General features: G+C 47.0%; 1 protein-coding gene across 1 annotated transcript in view; it reads right to left on the bottom strand.

The window, feature by feature from the left end:
* TRMT5 (tRNA methyltransferase 5) overlaps window positions 1-22,007 on the bottom strand; it is a 28,556-nt gene that overhangs the window by 5,179 nt on the left and 1,370 nt on the right. The window contains exons 2-4 of the mRNA XM_029598156.1: window positions 19,961-20,616; window positions 18,170-18,294; window positions 3,053-3,707 (exon numbers count right to left, since the gene is read on the bottom strand). Coding sequence (XP_029454016.1) covers window positions 3,053-3,707; window positions 18,170-18,294; window positions 19,961-20,616 — 1,436 coding nt within the window. The remainder of the gene's footprint in view (window positions 1-3,052; window positions 3,708-18,169; window positions 18,295-19,960; window positions 20,617-22,007) is intronic.

Here is a 22,007-nt window from a genome sequence, read left to right as displayed (position 1 = left end):
CTACCACCACCACCATGATTTTGGTGAACTTCCGGGATGCTGTGGTTAACCCGAATGGTAGTGCCCGGAACTGGTAGTGGTGATCCAGGATGGTGAAGCGTAGAAAACGCTGATGCTCTTGCTGGACCGGAATGTGCAGGTAAGCTTCCGACAGATCCAGGGATGTAAGGCATTCTCCCGGCTGTAACGCCCTTATGACCAAGCGTAGGGTTTCCATGTGGAAGCAAGGGATCTTCAGGTGGCGGTTGACAGGATGGGCCGGAACGTACCCTCTTTCTTGGGGACGATAAAATAGATGGAATAGTGCCCAGTATTTATTTATTGCGAGGGCACCGGTGTTATGGCCTCTAAGGTGAGTAATTCGGTCAGTGTGGATTCCACTGCTGTCCTCTTGGAGGGGTCTTGGCAGGGGGATGTGGTCGAAGTCCAGATAATATCCCCCTCGAATGATGGTTAGGACCCACTTGTCCGAAGTTCTCTCGACCCATCTTTGGTAGAATAGGGCAAGTCTGCCCCCTATGGCTTCTTCCCTTAGACGAGTCGGCTGATTTTCATTGTGGGGTGCAGCTGGGACCTGGACCTGAGCCAGCTCCCGTTTTTGTTGTGCTAATTCCGAAAGGACTGGCCCCTGCCTGCCGGGTGAGACTCTTGATATGTGCTTGTGTATGGATTGAAGCGCTGTGATCCTCTGCCCCTGGAAGTTTGGGGGAAGGGTCGCTGGTTTCTATTGTGGTACTGGGGATTTGACCCATTTGTTGCCTAGCTTCTCTAATTCGCTTCCGAACAGGAGGGTTCCCTTGAAGGGCATCCTCGTGAGTCTCGTTTTGGATGTCACGTCAGCTGACCAGTTTCGGAGCCAGAGTTGTCTTCTGGCCGCCATGACGGATGACACACCTCTAGCCGCGGTACGCACCAAATCAGAGGTGGCATCCATGAGGAATGATACTGCTGGTTCCAGGGCTTCACCGGGAGTGTCGTTCCTGGTCTGTGATAAGCAAGCGCGTGTCACCAAGAGATCTTTGGCAGCAGGGTCCAGGGGGTATATGGTTGCCAGGGGCCCGCCCCCCCCCCCCTTTGAACGTGGCCTCTGGGGCTTCCCATTCCAGGTCAATTAGCTGCTGGATGGCTTGTAACAGCGGAAAATGTCGGGAGGTCTGACGGAGTCCCTCTAGGAGGGGGTTCGTCTTAAGTTCCCCCGAGGTACTTGTGCCCGGATTAGCAAGCTCTTTCAAGCTGTGCGTGACCAGGTCTGGAAGCTTGTCCTTGGCAAACAACGCCTCATGGTTTCATGGGGTTCGGTCCCTGGGGGGGGGGGGGGGGGGGGGGAAAGAGTTCCCCTTCCTCCAGAGGCTCTGATTCTCTGGGTTTAGAGGATCCCGGGATGTTGGGGTCCTCTGGGGGAGGCTGTGGCCGTGTTATCGGAGGTGCCGGTTGCATGTGGACAAATGTATGCAGGCTTTTGAAGAATTCAACCCAGGGGATAAATACTGTGTTCCTGGGGAGCCCCGTTTGAAGGAGGCTCCCGCTGGGAGTAGTGAAGTCCGGCGTACTGTCAGAGGAGCCGGATCCCAATACCGGCTGGGGAGAGCCTTGGGCTGAATCCCCCAGGGCCTCCTCGCACTGTATACACAAGGCTGTGGCCTCTTCGTGCTGCGCAGCTCTAATGTGGCATGCTGGGCAGAGGACCTGAGCCTTGAGCTTCTTATCCAGTGGTGCCATGGCTTGTGCGCGTAAAAATACAGGGCCCAGGTGGCTTAAATATGCACTCCGGTGCATCGAGGTTGTGTGCGAAAGATGGGTGCGGCGCTGTGCGCAAGGGCCAAGAACTTATGCACCCGGCACAGTGAAGCTTGTGTTTGTACACGTCGCTATGCGCACAAGTGGTTTGTGCGCACGGATTGAGACAGCGGACAGGGCTGCAAACAGATTAAAATGGCGACGGCGACCACGCGGACAATATGGCGACCACCTTGGAGGGTCTCCACTTGGGAGGACCCTCGTATCGAACTGGGGCCTAGCCCTGCTAGGGCTGATCAACTTGGTGGCACTGGCGCCGGCTGGCAAACTGTGCGACTCTTCGAACATTGGAAACCAGAGACTTTTAAGAGGTTTTCTACCTTACCTTGTCTCGGCGTTTCCCGGTCTCGTTCCAGGCGGTCTCCGGCTGTGGGAGGAGAGGGAAAATACCTTTACCGCCACGCTCGAAGTGCACCCGCTACCTCTCAGCTTCCCCGATGCTGGGGGGCTAAGTCCACGCCGAGGGTCGGCTAGCGGGCCGAGGCCTGCCTCCGAGGGATCGTGGAAATCACCTCAGGAGTTCTCAACTGGGGGAGGGACCCAAGGGGTGTCATCGCAGGAGAGCGGGGCTCGTCAATAGAGGTAAGATTTCTTCTTGTTTTGGGTTTCTTTGGATAAATTACTCCAACGCTGTGTGAGTGTGCATATAGTCCCGAACTGCTATGGAGACGGAAAATACTGAAGAGCAGCGCATCCTGCAGGGGTATATGTACCAGGGCTGACGACAGATTGAAATCTGATCCATCTCCAACTGCTATACGGAGTACACTATACGCCGCTGGTCCTGAGTCCATCTGCTACACCCTAGGAAAGTAGAGATTTTGATTTTTCAGATTAGTACTGCTGCTGCTTGAAAAACTAGCAGTCACTGAACAAGCAGGACCACCAGAAAAACAGGAGCTGAACTTTGGCCCAATTTCAGCTTGTGGTGGTGCACTGTATGTTGGGAATTCTTATATATGTTCCTCAGGTACAAACTTAACTTATAAGCCCTCTGGAGATAAGGAACTACATACAGTACCTGAACATAACTCACTTTGAAGTGCCTCCAAAAGCCTAATATAAATAAATGTAATAATTAAAACTGAAAGTGTTTCAACTCTAGCTTCTACTTTTAGTACCAATTTCATCCTAGCTGACTAAAATTACAGTGCAAACCTTGCCACTTACGGCAAAGAAGGCCGAGCTGAAGTTTACATTCGTGTTACTGAAATGAAGCTAAGACTGCTGATGACAAAAGCTCTGTGCGACTCACCTTGACTTGCTGCGTGCTTCTCGTATAGCACCTCGGCAGGGACTCCAAAGCTAATGCACATCATTTCTTTATTTGGTGCCACGTTCCTCACCAGGTGGATTGAACAACGTCCCGCCAAGCAGGTTCCCAAGAAAGCTTCTGCCCTGCGTCTCACATCAGCTGCAGGGTCGTCGTCTTTGGAGAAGCTGTAACAATGTACGGTGGGAAGGATGGTACTGTGGCCAGGAGCTTCAGGCAAAAGATGTTTCAAAGCATCCAAAAATTCGATAGCCAAGGCTGGTAAATTCATCACGATATGCAGGGCTTTTTCGCTCTCGTTGGACAGAAGTGCCATTTGCTTGATTAACTCTTCTTTCACTGTGCCCAGCAGAAAATCCCTGCCATCCATGTTGAATACCTGAATTTTTTTATCTACTTTGTTTAATTTGCAGTTGTAAAGCAGCCATTTGTAGGACTCAGGATTGAGGTCATTGGCAAATACTGTGCAGTTCTTTTTGGCAGCTGGGATAGCAAAAGGCCCAACCCCAGCAAAGACATCGAAGAGAACGTCACCAGGATTTAGAAGTCCAACTATTCGCTCATGCTCTGTACTAAGACGAGGATTCCAGTACACTTTGGAAAAATCAAACTCGTAACTGATGTTGTTTTCTTTAACCTATAAAATGTTCATGCATACAAGTCAATAAAAAAAATGTCACTCTACTAATCCTCATCAATCTGTGTGGCTGTTCTCTCATGTCTAGCTCAGCTTACCTGTTAAATATCCCTTATTTTTACCCAGTTACTGCACAGAGAAAACAGAATGCAAAGTTCTGGCTGTTTTGGGGTTTTTTTGTCGCTAATGTCAGATTACTAGCTGACTCCATAGGCAATGGGTTATTCTGTTTTATATCACAGGTAGGAATACATTCTGAGTTTCGTATTTCATTTTTTTTCCTTGCAAAACTGGATGCATTAAAAGGATAATTATTAATAAACTGAGGAGACCTGATCATAGTCATAGAGCAGCCAACCAGTGATCATCTGAAAGTCTCATTTTTACAATGATCTCTCTCCCATTACACTTTAAAGATGCACAGGTCTAGGAACTGAACTCTACTGTAAATGGTAAAATTATTCTTACCTGAATTTTCTCCTCTTGACTCCTGCTAGACATATCTTTACACTTGCAATTTCCCCCTCCTCAGCTGCTGTAGACAGAAGGCACAGCCTCCTCATGACCTCATTCTCAGCTATAAGAGGGGAGTGGCTATAGGCCCTTGCCAGTAGCTTACTGTCAAAGCAACTAGACAAGGACCTTATTCTTTTCCTTTTCTTACTCTCTCACACATTTTTTAATGTTATTCCCCCTCTCAGGAGGTGGAGGGGAGAAAAAGGAGGAAGAGAGAGGTAAAAGGAGAAGAGAAAGCAAAGCAAAGTTGCTTATCTGTAATAGAGAAATTACTTACCTGATAATTTCGTTTTCCTTAGTGTAGACAGATGGACTCAGGACCAATGGGTATAGTGTGCTCCTGAAAGCAGTTGGAGACGGAGTCAGATTTCAATCTGATGTCAGCACTAGTACATATACCCGTGCAGGAAGCTCTGCTCTTCAGTATTCTCCTCGAAAAGCAATAGTGGCTATGTGAGTGTTTGGATAACTTGATTAACTTGGTTAACCTGGTTAACACTAAATGGTTGACGGGAATTCTAGCTGGAGACCGCTAGTGCACTCAACTGAGAAACGCCGACACCCGGTAACTATGGGTGTCTTAACTAGGGGTAGCGTCTGGCTTACCCGTGTTTGTCTTGCTTTCGGGGATTGTCCCCTGAGGATTCCATATTTTGAGGCAGCCGTGGGCGGGATACTGAGTCCATCTGTCTACACTAAGGAAAACGAAATTGTCAGGTAAGTAATTTCTCCATTTCCTAGCGTGTAGCAGATGGACTCAGGACCAATGGGATGTACAAAAGCTATTCCCGACTGGGTGGGAGGCTGCCCATGGCCCACTTAGTACTGCCCTTGCGAATGCTGTGTCCTCCCGAGCCTGAACATCCAGGTGGTAGAACCTAGAGAAGGTGTGAACGGAGGACCATGTCGCTGCCCGACAGATCTCGGCGGGTGACAGCATCTTGGTTTCTGCCCAGGCCACTGCCTGGGCTCTTGTGGAATGGGCCTTGACTTGTAGAAGTGGAGGCTTCCCTGCCTCTACGTAGGCTGCCTTGATTACTTCTTTGATCCAGCGGGCTTTGGGTGCCCGCGAGGCCGCTTCCCCTTGTTTCTTTCCGCTGTGAAGAAGGACGAATAGGTGGGTCCGTCTTTCGTACGGATTCTGACCTTTCCATGTATCGGACTAGGAGTCTGCCGACATTCAGATGGCAAAGGTGGCGAGAGTCTTCAGAGTCCTTATGTTCGTCTGGAGATGGCAGCGAGATGGTTTGGTTTAGATGGAAATGAGACACCACCTTTGGAAGGAAAGAGGGGACAGTGCATAGCTGTATGGATCCCGGTGTGCACCTGAAGAACGGTTCATGGCAGGATAGTGCTTGAAGTTCGGAGATGCGACGGGCTGAACATATTGCCACTAGGAATAAGGTCTTCAAGGTTAGAAGTCGTAGAGACAGACCGCAGGTAGGTCTGAAAGAGGCTCCCGCTAGGAAGCCTAGTACTAGGTTGAGGTTCCATAGGGGCACCGGCCACTTTAGTGGTGGTCGGATTTGCTTGATCCCTCTCAGGAAGCGGGAGATGCCTGGATGGGAAGATAGACTGATGCCGTCCACTTTGACCCTGAAGCAGGCCAGAGCGGCCACCTGAACCATGATGGAGCTGCGGGACAACTCCTTCTGCAATCTGTCCTGCAGAAACTCTAGGATCGTGGGGATCTTGACTGTCCGTGGAAGGATGTCACGGTCTTCACACCAGGCTTTGAATATTCTCCATATTCATATGTAGGTCAGAGATGTGGAGAACTTGGGAGTTTGGAGCAATGTATCAATCACCGCCCCCGAGTATCTGCTCTTCTTCAGGCGAGTCCTCTCAATGGCCAGACCGTAAGAGAGAATTGAGTTGGGTCTTCGTGGAGGATCGGTCCCTGCTGGAGCAGGTCCCTGTGTGGAGGTAGAAACAGGGGGCTCCCTGCCAGCAGTCTTCGCATGTCTGTGTACCACGGCCTTCTTGGCCAGTCCGGGGCCACTAGAAGTACTAGCCCCCTGTGGTGTTCTATCTTGCGGATGATCCTGCCCAGTAGTGGCCATGGAGGAAAGGTGTTCAGCAGGTCCTCTTGTGGCCAGGTCTGGACGAGGGCGTCTATCCCCTGGGATTGTGGTTCTCGTCTGCGGCTGAAGAATTTGGGAACTTAAGCGTTGGACTGGGTTGCCAGAAGGTCCATGGCTGGTGTTCCCCAGCGGTTTACTATCAACTGGAAGGCTGTGATCGACAGCATCCATTCCCCTGGATCTAGAGACTTTCTCTGCTGAGGTAATCCGCAGTTGCATTCTCTTTTCCCGCGATGTGGGCGGCTGAGATCCCTTGTAGGTTTGCTTCCGCCCACACCATTAGGGGGTCTATTTCCAGGGACACTTGTTGGCTTCTGGTTCCTCCCTGGCAGTTGATGTAGGCTACTGTTGTGGCATTGTCTGACATGACTCTGACAGATTCTCCCCGGAGCCTGTGACTGAATCATAGGCAGGCTAGTTTGACTGCCCGGGCTTCTAGTTGGTTGATGTTCCATCCCGACTCCTCCTTGTTCCATTGCCCCTGTGCCATCAAGTTCTTAGCAGTGGGCTCCCCACCCTCGTAGGCTCGCATCCGTGGTGGGCAAGATCCAGGTTGGTGGGGATAGCCTTACTCAGATGTTCTTCTTGTAGCCACCATTGGAGCTGGGTCCGCACTTCCTCCGGAAGCTGGAGGCGAACGGAGTAGTCCTGGGACATCGGGTTCCATCGTGACAGTAGGGCGCGCTGTAGTGGTCGCATGTGAGCTCTTGCCCATGGGACCACTTCCAGGGTTGATGTCAATACTATGTTTATTGTTTAATATAACGACCTTATTAATTGTTTAAGGTAACGATACACGTTCTCTGTTCAATACTATGTTTATTGTTTAACGTAACGCCCCCCGGCGATAGTTGTGTTATATGGAAACCGACTTGATTTGACATATATATATCAAGAAAGTCGGTATATAAAAACCCTAAATAAATAAATGAGGCTGAGGACTTGGAAGTAATCCCATACTTTGGGGCGAAAACATCTTAGCAGGTTTCGCAATTGGTTCAGTTTTCTTCTCCTTGTAGGGAGAAGAATGACCTTGTCTTGTTTGGTGTCAAACTGGACTCCCAGGTATTCTAGAGATTGGGAGGGCTGCAGACAGCTCTTGGCTGTGTTGACAACCCACCGAGGTTCTCCAGTAGATTCTTGACTCTGGTGGTTGCCTGATGACTTTCCTCTGCAGATTTTGCCCTGATCAGCCAATCGTCCAGATATGGATGTAGGAGGACTCCTTCTTTCCTCAGTGTCACCGCCACTACAACCATGATTTTGGTGAACGTCCGAGGGGCTGTGGCTAGCCTGAAGAGTAGCGGTGGTCCAGGATCGTGAACTGTAGTAAACGCTGATGCTCGTGATGGACCGGGATGTGCAGGTAGGCTTCTGACAGATCCAGGGATGTCAGAAATTCTCCCGGCTGTACCGCCCTTATGACCGAGCGTAGGGTTTCCATGCGGAAGTGTGGTACCCTCAGGTAGTAGTTGACAGACTTGAGGTCCAGGATGGGCCGGAACGTTCCCTCTTTCTTGGGAACGATAAAATAGATGGAATAGTGCCCAGTATTTTGTTGTTGCGTGGGCACCAATGTTTTGGCCTTTAAGGCGAGCAATTTGGCCAGCATGATTTCCATTGCCGACCTCTTGGAGGGGGCGTGGCAAGGGGATTTCACAAATTTGTCCGGAGGGGTGCTGTGGAAGTCCAGATAGTATCCCTCTCGAATGATGGTTAGGACCCACTTGTCCGACGTTATCTCGACCCATCTTTGGTAGAATAGGGCAAGCCTGCCCCCTATAGCTTCTTCCTGTGGATGGGTCAGTTTATTCTCATTGTGGGGTGTGGCTGAGGCCTGGGCCTGAGCCGGCTCCCCTCTTGATTGTTTGTTCCGAAAGGACTGGCCCCTGCCTGCAGGGCGAGATGCTTGATATGTACTTTTGTAGGGTCTAAAGCAGTGATGGTTAACCTATGACACGCGTGTCAGAGGTGACACGCCGAGACTTTTTGCTGACACGCGCAGCGTTTCGTGGACTATCGGGAATTTTTTTTTTTTTTAATCGGCTGTGCCGACCCTTTAAAACTAGTTTAGTATTCCCCCCCCCCCCCCCCCCCCAATGCCCCCGGGCACAGCGACAGGCAGATAGGCAGGGCCGTGGTGAGGCTCAGGTCACCACGGCCCGAAGAAAAAGATCGCGTTTAAACGCGCTGATGCCCTTCCTCCTTCCTGCCTGTGCGGCCCCAGAAGTAAACGTTGCCGGAGCCGCGTGGGCAGGAAGGAGGAGAAGCATCAGCGCGTGCAGAAGAGGAGCAGCACTTGCGCTTACGGGCCGCCGCGAATCCCAAGTCACAGCGGCCCGAGAAGAGGAAGAGGCCCGGTAGCAGGGCCGCCGCAGAGCCCATCCTGCGGCGACCCGCGAAGAGGAGGCCCAGAGGTGAGAGAGAGGCTGAGGGTCTGTAGAGTCTGTATGTGTGCATGTATGAGATGAGTTGAGAGATTGTGTGTTCGAGTGAAGGCTTGAATGTTTGCAGAGACAGCATGTGAGAGCCTCTGTGTGTGTGAGAGAGACAGCATGTGACAGTGAGAGCCTGTGCTTGAGCAAGACAGCATGTGGGAGTGAGAGAAAGCCTGTGTGTGTGAGTCAGATAGCATGTGACAGTGAGAGCTTGTGTGTGTGTGTGAGAGAGAAATGCATGTGAGAATGAGAACCTGTGTGTTTGAGGGAAGAAGATGGAGAGAAAAGAAACAGAAAAAAAAGACAATATAAAAGGAATTGGCAAAAAAAATAAGAAAGGGAAGGTGGGAAAAAAAAGCCTGTGACCAACCAATTAGAAAACGAAGATCAGACAGCAAAGGTAAAAAACAAAATAAATTACTTTTTAGTGATTGGCACATGTAATCTTTGGGAATGTGCAAGAATAGCACTTTCTCTATGCGGATCTCACAATGTATGAGATCAGCATGGAGAAAGTGAAAGCCCACGGGGCCTGCACAGAGGAGGCAGCAGAATGGGCTTCAGTGTCAGTAGCAGCAATCGGCACCTCCCCAATAGCTATGCGGCAACAGTGGCAGTGGCAGCAGAGGAATGAGAGAGGTTCTGAGGTTGCTGGCAAAAGAGAGGGGGGTCTGCCTTTAGTGTGTGCATGTGAATGAATGGGACTCTGCATGGGGGTGTATGTGTGTGTGTGAGAATAATTGGTGCCTGCCCGGAGGATGGAGCGGGAGTGGTGTGAAAATGAATGGGAGCCTGCCTGGGGTTCAGTGTGTGTGTGTGTGAGCCAGTGAGTGTGAGAGCATGAGTGTGTATGAGAAAATCCAGTGGAGTAAGAGTTTGTGTATGGGGGGTGGTGGAGGGGGAGAGAGTGTTTTAATTGTTTTATGTTATATAATATGTTATATAATATGTTAATTTATATAATATGTTAATTTATGTTATATAATATGTTAATAATATTAATTTAATTCTCAAACCTCAAACCTCTCCTATATCTCCACGACTTTAGAACTGTTCTGCAATCCCTAATATTTTCAAAAATAGATTATTGCAGCGCTCTTCTCACTGGCCTACCCAGCTCAACCACCAAACCTCTTCAAATGATACAGAATGCTGCTGCCAGAATTTTAACCAGTACCAACCGAAGAGATCATATTACACCAATTCTCCGAACCTTCACTGGTTACCAGTCTACTACAGAGTCCTTCACAAATCTCTCACCCTGATACACAAGTCCATCCATAACTATTTTCATCTTGACCTTGAATTTCCCCTCAAACTCCATACATCCAACAGACCGATTAGAGAAATCCACAAAGAAGAGTTACAACCCCCTCCAACCAAAACCATTCGCCTAGTTTCGACCAGGGTCCGAGCCTTTTCTCTAGCAGGTCCAAACATTTGGAATAGCCTTCCTGCAGAACTCAGGTTGGAATCATGCCTACTAACTTTAAAAAAAAAACTTAAGACTTGGCTGTTCCGACTAGCCTTCTTGGATCCTTCAGACACACAATAATCTACCATCCTACTCACGAGCCATGGAACCATGCCTTCTTTGTGAGATGCCTCTTATCCAATACCTCCGCAATTAAACTATCTTATGACTTTTGTTTTTAAGTTATGGCCCTACTCGGGCCTTTTTTACTCTATTTACTTCCAAGCTGTAAAGCCTCCAAGTTTATAGTCCTTGTTCAATGTAACTTTCTTGCTCTCTTTCTGATTATAACTTATTGTTCCGTTTTTTGTTACAAGTTTCTATCCCTCGTTCGATGTAAACCGATCTGATATGGTATTCAACCATGAAGCTCGGTATAGAAAAATGTGAAATAAATAAATAAATAAATAAATAAATAAATTGAAGATTTAACCAATGAAATTCAGCAACAAAAAAGTCACTAAGCAGGTAAGGTAAAGAATTATTTGTTTGTGCTTTATTAATAAATACAGAACATATTAGAATTATAACTTTTTGTTATTAATATTAGAGCTACAAATATCACAAAATTATGGATTTTTCTAGAAGTGACACACCACCCGAGTTATGCTCGTTTTTTTTAATGAATTTTGACACACTGAGCGCAAAAGGTTGGCCATCATTGGTCTAAAGCGCTGTGATCTTCTGCCCTTGGATGTTCGGGGAGAGGGGCGTTGGCTTCTTTTGTTCTTGTCCTCCGGTAACCGAGGTACTGGGGATTCACCCCATTTGTCAGCTAATTTCTCCAGTTCGCTTCCAAACAGGAGGGCTCCATTAAAAGGCACTCTCGTGAGTTTCGTCTTGGAAGTTGCATCTGCTGACCAGCTTCGGAGCCAGAGTTGCCTTCTGGCTGCCACAATGGATGAGACGTCCCTGGCTGAGGTGCGCACCAGGTCGGAGGTCGCATCCGTGAGGAAGGATATTGCTGGTTCCAGTGTTTCGACGGGTGTGCTAGCGTTCCTGGCCAGTGACAAGCAGGCGCGTGTCACCAAGGCACAGCAGGCAGCAATCTGTAGTGACATAGCTGATACGTCGAATGACTGTTTAAGGATGGATTCCTGACGTCTGCCCTGGGCATCCTTGAGTGCTGCTCCTCCCTCGACTGGAATGGTAGTGCGCTTTGTGACCATGCAGACCATGGCGTCCACTTTGGGAAAAACCAGGAGTTCTTTGGCTGAGGGTTCCAGTGGGTATAGGGCTTCTAGGGCCCATCCTCCTTTGAAACTGGCCACTGGAGCATCCTATTCCAGGTCGATCAGCTGTTGTACGGCTTGCAGCAATGGGAAATGGCAGGAGGCCTGATGGAGCCCTACTAGAAGAGGGTTCGTCTTTGGTTCCACTGTGGCACTTGTGCCTGGGATGGCCAGCTCCTTCAGGCTGAGAGACACGAGGTCTGGTAGCTTGTCTTTGGAGAAGAATCGCATCATGGTTCAGTAAGGTTCCGTTCCTGGAGGGATTTCCCATTCCTCCAGGGAGTCTTCATCTTCCTCCGAGGTGTCCGTGTCCCCCATGGTGAGGCTTTTGGCTGGGGGAGGCACGTTTCTGGGAGACCGAGAGGGCCCTGGGAGGTTAGGGTCCTCCGGTGGAGGCTGTGGCATCGGTGGCGCTGGTTGCATGTAGACAAAGGTTTGTAGACCTTTAAAGAATTCTACCCAGGAAAAGGTTCCTGGGTCTAAATTGAACCCAGCTGCGTTCCCAGGGGGCCCCGTCTGAAGAAGGGCCGAGCTGGGGATAGAGAGGTCCGGGGTACTATCGGTGGATCCGGATTCCTGTACTGGCTGCGGAGGGCCTTGCCTTGGTTCTCCCAGCGCCGCCTCGCACCGTAGACACAGGGCGAGCCGCCTCGCACCGTAGACACAGGGCCGTGGCCTCTTCCTGCTGCGCAGCTCTTATGTGGCAGGCTGGGCAGAGGGCTTGTGCCTTAGCTTTCTTGGCCAGTGGTGCCATGGTTTGTGCACGTAGGGTCGCTGAAAACCTGGTCTGTGCGTTTATGTGCGCACGCCGGGAGGCTTAGATATGCGCTCCGGGTGCACCGAAGATGTGCGTGTAGGCCGGGATGCGCGCCCATGGAGATGCGCGTGCCGCTGTGCGCACTGCCTTAACTTGTGCGCCCGGCACCTATGCGCGCACCGCTGTGCCCGCAAGTGAGTTGCGTGCAGCTCAGTTAGGCGAACAGAGTGGCAATCAAGGGGAAATGGCGTCGGTGACCACGCGAGCAAGATGGCGACCACCCCAGAGGGTCTCCACGTGGGAGGATTGGGGTCTAGCCCGGACGGGGCTGATCAACCCGATGGGACAGACACCGGATGGCGAGCTGTACAGTTTTCCGAGCCTCGGAGACTTAAGAAAGTTTTCTACCTTACCTTGTCTCGGCGTTTCCCAGTCTGGTGCTGGGTGGTCTCCAGCTGCGAGGGGAGAGGGAAGATTACCTTCACCATCACGCTTGGTATTGCACCCGCTGCCTCTCAGCCACTCCCATTCCTTGGGGCTAAGTCCACGTCGGGAACTGGCTACTGAACCGAGGCTTACCTCTGAGGGATCTCAGAAATCACCTCAGGAATTCTCGACTGGGGGTGGGACCCTTAGGTATCACCGGAGGAGTGCAGGGCTCGTCTGTAGAGGTAAGATTATTTATTCTGTATTTTGGAATTTTCTTCTTTGGTTTGGATTTTCTAACACTGTGCAAGCGGGTGTATAGTCCTGAACTGCTAAGGAGACAGAGAAATACTGAAGAGCAGAGCTTCCTGCATGGGTATATGTACTACTGCTGACGTCAGATTGAAATCTGACTCCGTCTCCAACTGCTATCAGGAGCACACTATACCCATTGGTCCTGAGTCCATCTGCTACACGCTAGGAAATGGGGGTTTCTCTGTAAATGGATGAATCATCTATAAACCAATGGGCAACATCCGATGGCGCCAATACAGACCCAGCTCTCAGAGCTCAGAAATGCTTCCAAGCATGCATTGGAGTTCCCGCACCCAGCTGCTGCCTCATGAGCCCCTCAGCACCCTAAGCTCTTCCAGAGCTTATGGTGAATATGCAACTCTCCAGGGAGGGGGCCGGGTAATACATATATGACTGATTTATCCTGCTGTTTATGGAGAACTCCCGTTACAGGCAAGCAACTTTGCTTCTCCATCAACAAGCAAGTTTAAATCTGCCATAACCAGTAGGGAGTCCCAAGCTAATGGTTACATTGCGGAGGAAATAACTACCCGCATCCCACCCAGTGGAAAATGGGCTACTGGGTGAACAAGCTACACAAAATTGTGTGTCTAAAAGCTACTGTCGCTTTGGAACATATTGTCCAGACAAAAATGGAATGTGAAGGTGTGAATAAAGTAACAGCTTTGCAGATGTCTTCAACAGAAGTGGCCCTCAGGTGAGCCATTGAAGTCACCGTGGCCTGTACTTAATTACGTGATCAGCTGTGGAGTTAGACAGCGAGGTTGAGGTCTCTGTAAGTAATATGAGAAGACTATTATAATCCAAGGGATGAAAAGCCCAAACTCATTTGTGTGCATGCAGCTTTGGAAAGAACATAAGCAGCACGTTTGCTTGATTTATGTGGAAGGCAGGTACCATTTTCTAAAGAAACTTAGGATGAGTGTGGAGAATAAATCTGTTGTGAAAAAACTAAAAGGTTATGACAAATAGTCAAGGAATTGAAAATTTGCTTATTCTTCATGCCAAAGTGATAGCCACAAGGAACAATACCTTCCAGGTGAGAAACTTCAGGTCCACTGATTCAAGAGGTTCAAAGAAAGGTCTCATGAGCTGAGCCAGGACCATATTAAGTTCATCATATTAGGGACTGGAGACCTGGCATGCCACAGCTCCTTCAAGAATGCTGACACTAAAGGATGAAGAGAGAGAGAGATGTTCCAGCCATCTATTGGTGATAAGCCCAAATGGTACTGAGATGCACCTTCACAGAAGAAGTGCCAAGGTTTGATGATAAGAAGAGATAATGGAGGTCTCTCAGACTGAAGTGGTCCAGGTGATTAAACTCACACCATCCAGAGAATCTATTCCACTTGAAACTTTAAGACCTCTTGATGAACGGTTTCCTAAAATAGATCAACATGTTCTCCACATCCCTGCGAAGGAGCAATGAGAATACTACTCTGTATTTAACATCAACACCATGACAACTAAGGACAGAAGATTTGTGTGACAGACTTTTCTGTCCTCCTGGGTGATGAGAGTCAGAAATACACCCAAGTGGTTTGGAAGTAAGGATACCACACCTGAAGAGGCCAAGTCAGGGCTATGAGAAATAACCCTTGCCTTGTCCTGAAAGATCTTCCAGTACTGGGGATGAATGGAATTGGAGGATATGCATAAATAAGACACAGCCTCCAGTATAGCACAAAACATTGGAGATGACCTGCAGCTGCTTGGTCTCATGGAAAAGGACTGACTTTCTGGTCATTCTCTGATGCAAGAACGTCAATAACCAGAGTCCCCCAACAGAAGAACAGGCCGCTGGACATTTTAGTCTAGGGACCACTCATGAGGCTAAAGGACTTTGTTGAGCCAGTCCACAAACATATTGTGGACATCTGGAAGATAAATTGCCTAGGGAAAAGTGGTCTGAGTTTTGGGATTTTGCATAGCTATGATAGTATCAGCTGCGCCGCACAGGTCACCCCCATACCTTTCAGTCTCTCAGATTGTAAAAGTCAGGGCCCTTGTTTATTGCTGTCTGAGTCCAATTCCCTGTAATCTCTAGCCATTGAAGTAGAAAGCAATGTTGGAGTTGCATCAAAAGTATCAAGCTTATTGGTTAAGTGTAGTAATAGCCGCATCAGCAAGTTAGCCCCATGCTTGTTTCCCAGACCGTAAAAGTCAGGGTCCTTGTTGGTTGCTGTCTGAATTGAATTCCTCTTTTCCCCCTGCCGTTAAAACAGAGAGCAATTTTATTTGTAGAGTTTTGATGGAGCTGCATCAACAGTATGAAGGCTTGTTGGTTAAGGGTAATAACCACCACACCAGCAAGTTACCTCCAGACACTCTTTTCTTCATTCCCATCCTCTAGCCTTTAGGGATCCACAGTATTTATCCCATGCCCCTTTGAATTCTTTCATTGCTTTTGTCTTCACCATCTCCTCTGGAGGGCATTCCAAGCATCTACCACCCTTCTCCATGAAAGAAATATTTCCTGATGTTGGTTCTGAGTCATCCTCCCTGGAGCTTCATTACGTGACCACTAGTTCTATTGATTTCTTTCCAACGGAAAAGGTTTGTTGATTGTGCATCATTAAAACCTTTCAGTTATCTGAAAGTCTGTATCATATCTCCACTGCAACTCTTCTCCTCCAGGGTATACCTATTTAGGTCCTTCAACCTTTCCTCATACGTCATTTGATGGAGACCCCCAACATTTTTGTCACTCTTCTCTGGACCATCTCCATCCTGTCTGTCCCTTTTTAAATATGGTCTCCAGAAATGAATACAGTACTCCAGGTGAGGCCTCACCAAGGTCTTGAACAAGAGGATTATCACCTCCTTTTTCTTAGTGGTTATTCCTCTCTCTCTATGCAGCCCAGCATTCTTCTGGCTTTAGCTATCGCCTTGTCACATTGCTTCAGTCAACAGATCGCTAGACACTATCACCACAAAGTCCCTCTCTTGGTCCATGGACAACAGACTCTCAAAGGTTTTGATGGATTTATTCTACAGATTGGTTTGAAGAGTTATTCTGCTGATAATAGTAGCAGTGAATTCCTTAAAGCAGCAGATAGGAAAATATGTTGGATCACATCAGTCGCTACTGGTTTTGAGAGGGACATTTGGTGTTTGGGTCTTCACTACTCTTCTTGGTATACAAGGAGCTTTTTGCTAACTAAATTTTTTCTACAAGGACATAGGACTTTTTGTTGTGTGTCTTATAGTTGTTTTTGTTATTGTGTTTTGTGGTGGGCCCTTCTGTATGTCTTACTGTTTTTACGTATTTTAAGGTTTTTTATGAAGTACTTGTGACTATATCTAGTTATATTCTTATATTTATTTTTGGAAATGCTTGATTGATTGGGGTATTATATGAGTTTCATTAAAAAAAAATTGTAAGTTTGTTAGATTTGACATCTTATTTTGTTGCATGTCTTTTTAACCTTTGTTTTGGTAGCTGGTTTTCAGAATAGCCATAATTAATATGCAAATAGATTTGTATACAATGGAGGCAGTGAAAATCCTGAAAACCAGACCTGTTTGTGGCTCGAGGACCGGAGGTACCACCCCTGTTTTATGGCCTCCAGCTGTAATTGAGCTGATTGGACAGGATGAGAACTGGAGCCACACATCCATTGGTTCAAGGGAGGGAGCAAGAAATGCAAGCAGTATCCATATTCCACAATTCTCTGGCCCACTTGTCCTTTGTTTGGCAGCTCTATTCTGGCAAAAAGGATTGGACTTTTCCCCCAGTGGTGCAGGCAGGGAGATGGACGTCAGGGTGTCAAAAACTCACTTCCAGGCTTGGACTGCAGTTGTGGCTGAGCCTTAGGCTGTTGCATTTCCCTCTGTCAACGTCTAGAAGGGAGTTCCTGAAAGTGCGTTCTGTGTCTCTGGGTTTTCCTGTAGTGGCCCTGTCCTGCTTCTGTGGGTGCCTTCTTGTCTCCAGATTTGGGTTCTACATTGCCTCAGTGTATGCCTGGTGTTTCCTGTTGCCCTGGCAGTCACCAGCACCTGAGGGCTCAACCCAAGAAGAAGTTGGCCAATGCAGGCAAAAGATGCCTGCTCTGTTCTCAGTTACAACCTGCCAGTCCTGCCTTATCTCTCTCAGGCCATTATGTATTTGATTTATTTATTTAAAATATCTCCAACCTGCCCAACCATAATTCTATCCATATTTCTGGCCTCGGAGTCTCATCTCAGGCTAATTAGGTTGTCACAATACCTCTATTCAGAAGAAAAATTACTTAGAAATCATTCCATTCATGCTGCCTTGTACTTTGAGCTCTACATAAAGACTCGAGATCCATTTTAGAGAACTGTGTCCAAAGTCATTTTTCTTTTTTTTAATAATTCTAAAGAGAGAGATGGTCATTCAACATGGTAAGCATCTTGGCTTAGCTTGATAAGGATAACAGAGGGATTAATTATTTTCCTGATGTTATCTGACTTCACAAAACCAATTTGGTCTCTGTTGATTAAGCTTGGCAAGTGCCTCTCCAACTGAATGGCAGTAATTTTTGCTAGCATCTTAATGTCATACAGGAGCTAGCCGATATAAATAAATGAATAAACGCCCTCCTGTGAAGTTGGTTACTAGGAGCCACACCCACTCTGGTCTTTCAGTATGACCATAGCAGCAGCAAGCTTCCTAGCCCGAGACAGAAGCTCCCCACTAACTCCCCATTACACAAATGAACCTACCTTGGCATTATTGGCAAGTACCAAGTTTTATATATCGCTGTCCTCTCCAGGGCTTTTTCCAGGACTTAAAGCCTTTAAGGCTTTTTCAACCTCCTGGCAGGAAATTTTGTATTCCATCGAGTTCGCCTCATCCACAGTCAAAAACGGGAGGGCGTTTATTCATTTATTTATATCGGCTAGCTCCTGTAGATGACCCTCCAACTCAGATGTACATAAAAGTTTTGATGGTGAGAAGCAAGGGCTTCGCTTGCCTCTTTAGGGAGTCACGGCACTATGCCCTCTCCTGGGCTAATTTCTTCCTCCTAATTATTGCATTGGAGGGATTTTAGCAGCTTCTACCTTTTTATTTATTAGTGCGTTTAATAAAAATCTTTTATATACTACTGCCTTTATCACATCCCAGATGGCACAACTAAGCCTATTCTTATGGCGCTTCTGTTTTTGGTATAATGCTGCATTTCAACCCAGCTTACATGTGGGCTGGTTATGCTACCTTAACTACTACAGATCTATATGGGGCGCTCTTACCTTTGTTATCATATTGTTCTCCCCTGCGAGTACTTCCATCTGAAAATATCGGTAAGTGGTATCAATTAGATTGGTTTTGTTTACTACTGAAGTGATACCTGGATTCTTATCTATTACTACTTGACCTGGGGAAAAAAGAACAAATATTGTTATACATTTTAGACAAATAAATGCTTCAAAATTCTGAGATAACTGAATTAGAACCACAGACTTCTTGACAATACTTTAATATATGACAAACGGGAGAGACAAATTAAAGACTGCTTAACTAATTATGAGACATTTCAACCCCACTAAAAATGCTGATTCAGATATTACCCCAGGAAACACAGTACTGAACTAGAAAGTCACAAACCCACAGAAGAAGAAAATAACTAGAAGGTTAGATGTGATTTTCTCTTGCACCTGGTTATCTGCTGATCCTTACAAAGTGTCAGGAAAGGGTAGCAAGAGGGCACAGATCCCTAGGAGCTCTGAGAGCAGCAGACAGAGCAAACTATCAGGCCAATACAGTACAGTGCACTCCGGCGGAGCACACTGTTAACCCGCATTTGACGCGCTAGCTTTACCCCTTATTCAGTAAGGGGTAATAGCGCATCGAAGACGCACAGCCAACCCCCCCCCCCCCCCCCCCGAAACTAATAGCGCCCGCAACATGCAAATGCATGTTGCGGGCGCTATTAGGTATTCCCGCGCGATTCAGTAAGTAAAATGTGCAGCCAAGCCCCATGTTTTACTTTCAGAAATTAGCACCTACCCAAAGGTAGGCGTTAATTTCTGCCGGCACCAGGAAAGTGCACCGAAAAGCAGTAAAAACTGCTTTTCTGTACACCCCCAAAAGTTAAAAATAATTAAAAATAAAAAACATTTAAAATCGGCCTGCGGCTTGAAAACTGGATGCTCAATTTTGCCGGCGTTCAGTTTCCGAACCCGTGGCTATCAGCGAGTTTGAGAACGGATGCCGGCAAAACTGAGCGTTGGCTGTCAAACTCGCTGACAGCCGCTGCTCCTGTCAAAAAGAGGCGCTAGGGACGCGCTAGTGTCCCTAGCGCCTCTTTTTACTGTGGGCCCTCATTTGTATGCAGGCTGATACTAAATCGCGCGCACAGGAGAGCGGCCTGTGTGCGTGCCGGGAGAGCGGGCGCTCTCCCGCGACTTTTACTCTATCGGCCCATATGTACTCTTGGTGTATGCAAAATTTGCATTTAAAAAAAGTTTAACAGACTCTATAGTGGGTTTAGTGCTCTGCACGCACAGAGCTGTCATTTTGCAGTGGTTAAAATCTCTTTAAATCTGGAATGTAGCAGATGTAAAAATAGAAAATTAGTGACTGGACTATCCATTTCTTTATCTACAGCTGATCACATTTTTTTTTTTTTTTTAAATCTGCCTTGCAACCTAAACAGTGTTTTGCATTATTTGTAAAGCAGATTCTGTTAGATGCCTTTTCAAATTGGCATGATACAATCAGATCTACAGAGGACTGCTCATCAATAAATGAAACATAATGCAAAATGTAGTTAAAACTTGCCATTTCTATTATATTTTAGTTGGAAATGGGCCAAAATAATCTGCATCACAATTCAAAAATGTCACTCATAACGTATGTGCTGCTGAGCCTGGTATGTTGAACTATGATCAGAACTGGATTAAAGCAACTCAAGTCAAACTGCGGTTTAAGTTCTTAATTCCTTATTATAGAAACTTATTTACCTACAACAAGAACTTTTGGCCCCAAGCCTGAAAAGAGCAACTCTATATGGACGGTTAGCCCCGAACTACAATACTTACCAATCAAAGTTTTGAATGGCAGTTGATGATCTCTAAGGTTCATATGAGCGATGTGTCCAACTCTGCTGAATGCTGAAGTCACGTCTTGGCCTTCTGGTAAAACTGCTCGTAAGATTTCCTCAGTCTTGAAATTCTCATATGTTAACTCCAAATCATACTTGGAAACGCAAGGGCTGATTTGAAACTGCTTTAAAATAGCATGGTCAGATTTATCAAATGACTCATCAGATGATATCTGGTGAGGATCCAAAAGAACCAGTTTATTGCCTTCATCTGTTAAATCCTCAAGCACTCTTTTCAGACCTGGTCGTTTTATCATTCGGTTTTTTAGATATTTCACCAACTTATTTATTTTTTCTTTTTTCACCTGGAGAACTGGAACAGAAATAGTTCTTTTGAATGCAGCCCTGTCAAGCGTGGTCATGCCACGGACTTGTGAATTCGGTGAATACAGCTCCGAGTCACTTTTATCCTCCAGCATGTCTGGCATGGTTGTGAACCTGTGTCTATGAAATACCTTACAATGCCTAAGCGTTCTGTAAAAATCTTGTGTCCCTTCTGCTTGAAGCACAAGAAGTGTTGTGGTTGATGCAGTTCTATTGCTCTGTGCTTTCAGCAGCTGAACACAGGATCCATAGAGGTGCCACAGCTGTAACCTACCAGAAGAATCATCATTCAGTCTGTCAGTATTTTGATGTCATTTATTGTACAGTCGGTCATTCAGAAGCATCTCTTGCATACAAAACATTAAAACAAAAGTTGACAACTGTTTTTCCTAACAAATCCTTTTAATGAATAAAGGCAAACCTCTTGAATAGAGAAGCAAGTAAGGTTACAAAGAGATGCAGTACTAATTCTCAGCAGTAACTGCTACTTAAATCAACAATTAATATAAAATTCACATGAGAAAGAGTGGTGGCCATTCAACACCCAGCTCCACTCACTTCTCTGATCTATAGGAATCTAACTCCCCAGAATCCTACATCCTTCCTATAAGTCAGAGCTTCCCAAATGTTTTGCCAATGTGCCCCCATTTTAGCACTTGAAAATTTACATGATCCTAGAGGATGGCTAAAACAAATTAGCAGGGGTACAAGCCACCTCCAATCAATCCACTGCCACCCTCCCCAAACTCCAGGCTATCCCCTGTCCCAACCTCCACACTCTGCAGTCAATATTTTCTCCCAAACGCTACTCCTACAATGAACCTCCTCTTTTAAACACTCCCCTCCTCTAGCAGACCCCTTGCAACCTCTGCTCCTTTAGCATCTCCCAGCTCTTCACCTCCCCAATCCCTCTCCCCCTCATCCATTTTTGTATCACCCTACGCCCTTTTTATAACCCCCAACTGATCCTCTGTCATCCCTCATCCCCTCTCTCTCTCTCCCTTCCCAGCCTCATCTCCCCCCAGCTCCTCTCATTTCTTCTAGCTGATCTTCTGTCAATCCTTCCCTTCAAATGGCCTCCCCTCCAAACATCCCCCTGGAAAGGGTCAGCACCTTTTCCTTTGGGCCCCTGGCCCAAAGGTGGATGACAACTGATGGAACAGAGAACAGGCTGATAACAGGAGCAACATTTTCCTCCTGGTTAGGGTCAATGGTAGATGAGAATGGAAGTCTTCCCCGGCCCATGCAAACTCAGCCACAAAAACTAATGCAAGGGCTGTGCCTGTCAGAACTTGCTTGTTCAAAGGCCCCATGCTGACTTCCACTATTAATGCTGCTGGCACCTGAAGAGTGCTGCTGTTTGAGGCATTTGTGACCCCAGTTGAAGGTTTTGTGATCCCATTTGGGGTCCTGACCCACAATTTGGGAAGTCCTGCTATAAGTCTTTGAAACAAGAGACAATTTTCTAAGTATTAAAGTCCCACAAAAAATATTTTGAGATTGCTACTTGCCATATTGTTGGCTGCTGTAATATAATTATGGGACCACAGACTCTCAAAAACAGATTCATTTACATTTCTTATGATGCAACAGAAAAGATTTATATTGACATTTTACTGAATATCTAGACTCTTCAAAGTATGTTTGCTTCTATTGTTACA

This window comes from Rhinatrema bivittatum, chromosome 4 (genome assembly GCF_901001135.1).
Source record: "Rhinatrema bivittatum chromosome 4, aRhiBiv1.1, whole genome shotgun sequence".
Lineage (NCBI taxonomy): Eukaryota > Metazoa > Chordata > Amphibia > Gymnophiona > Rhinatrematidae > Rhinatrema > Rhinatrema bivittatum.
Note: the sequence above shows the minus strand (reverse complement) of the source record. Positions and strands in the feature narration are given on the sequence as shown.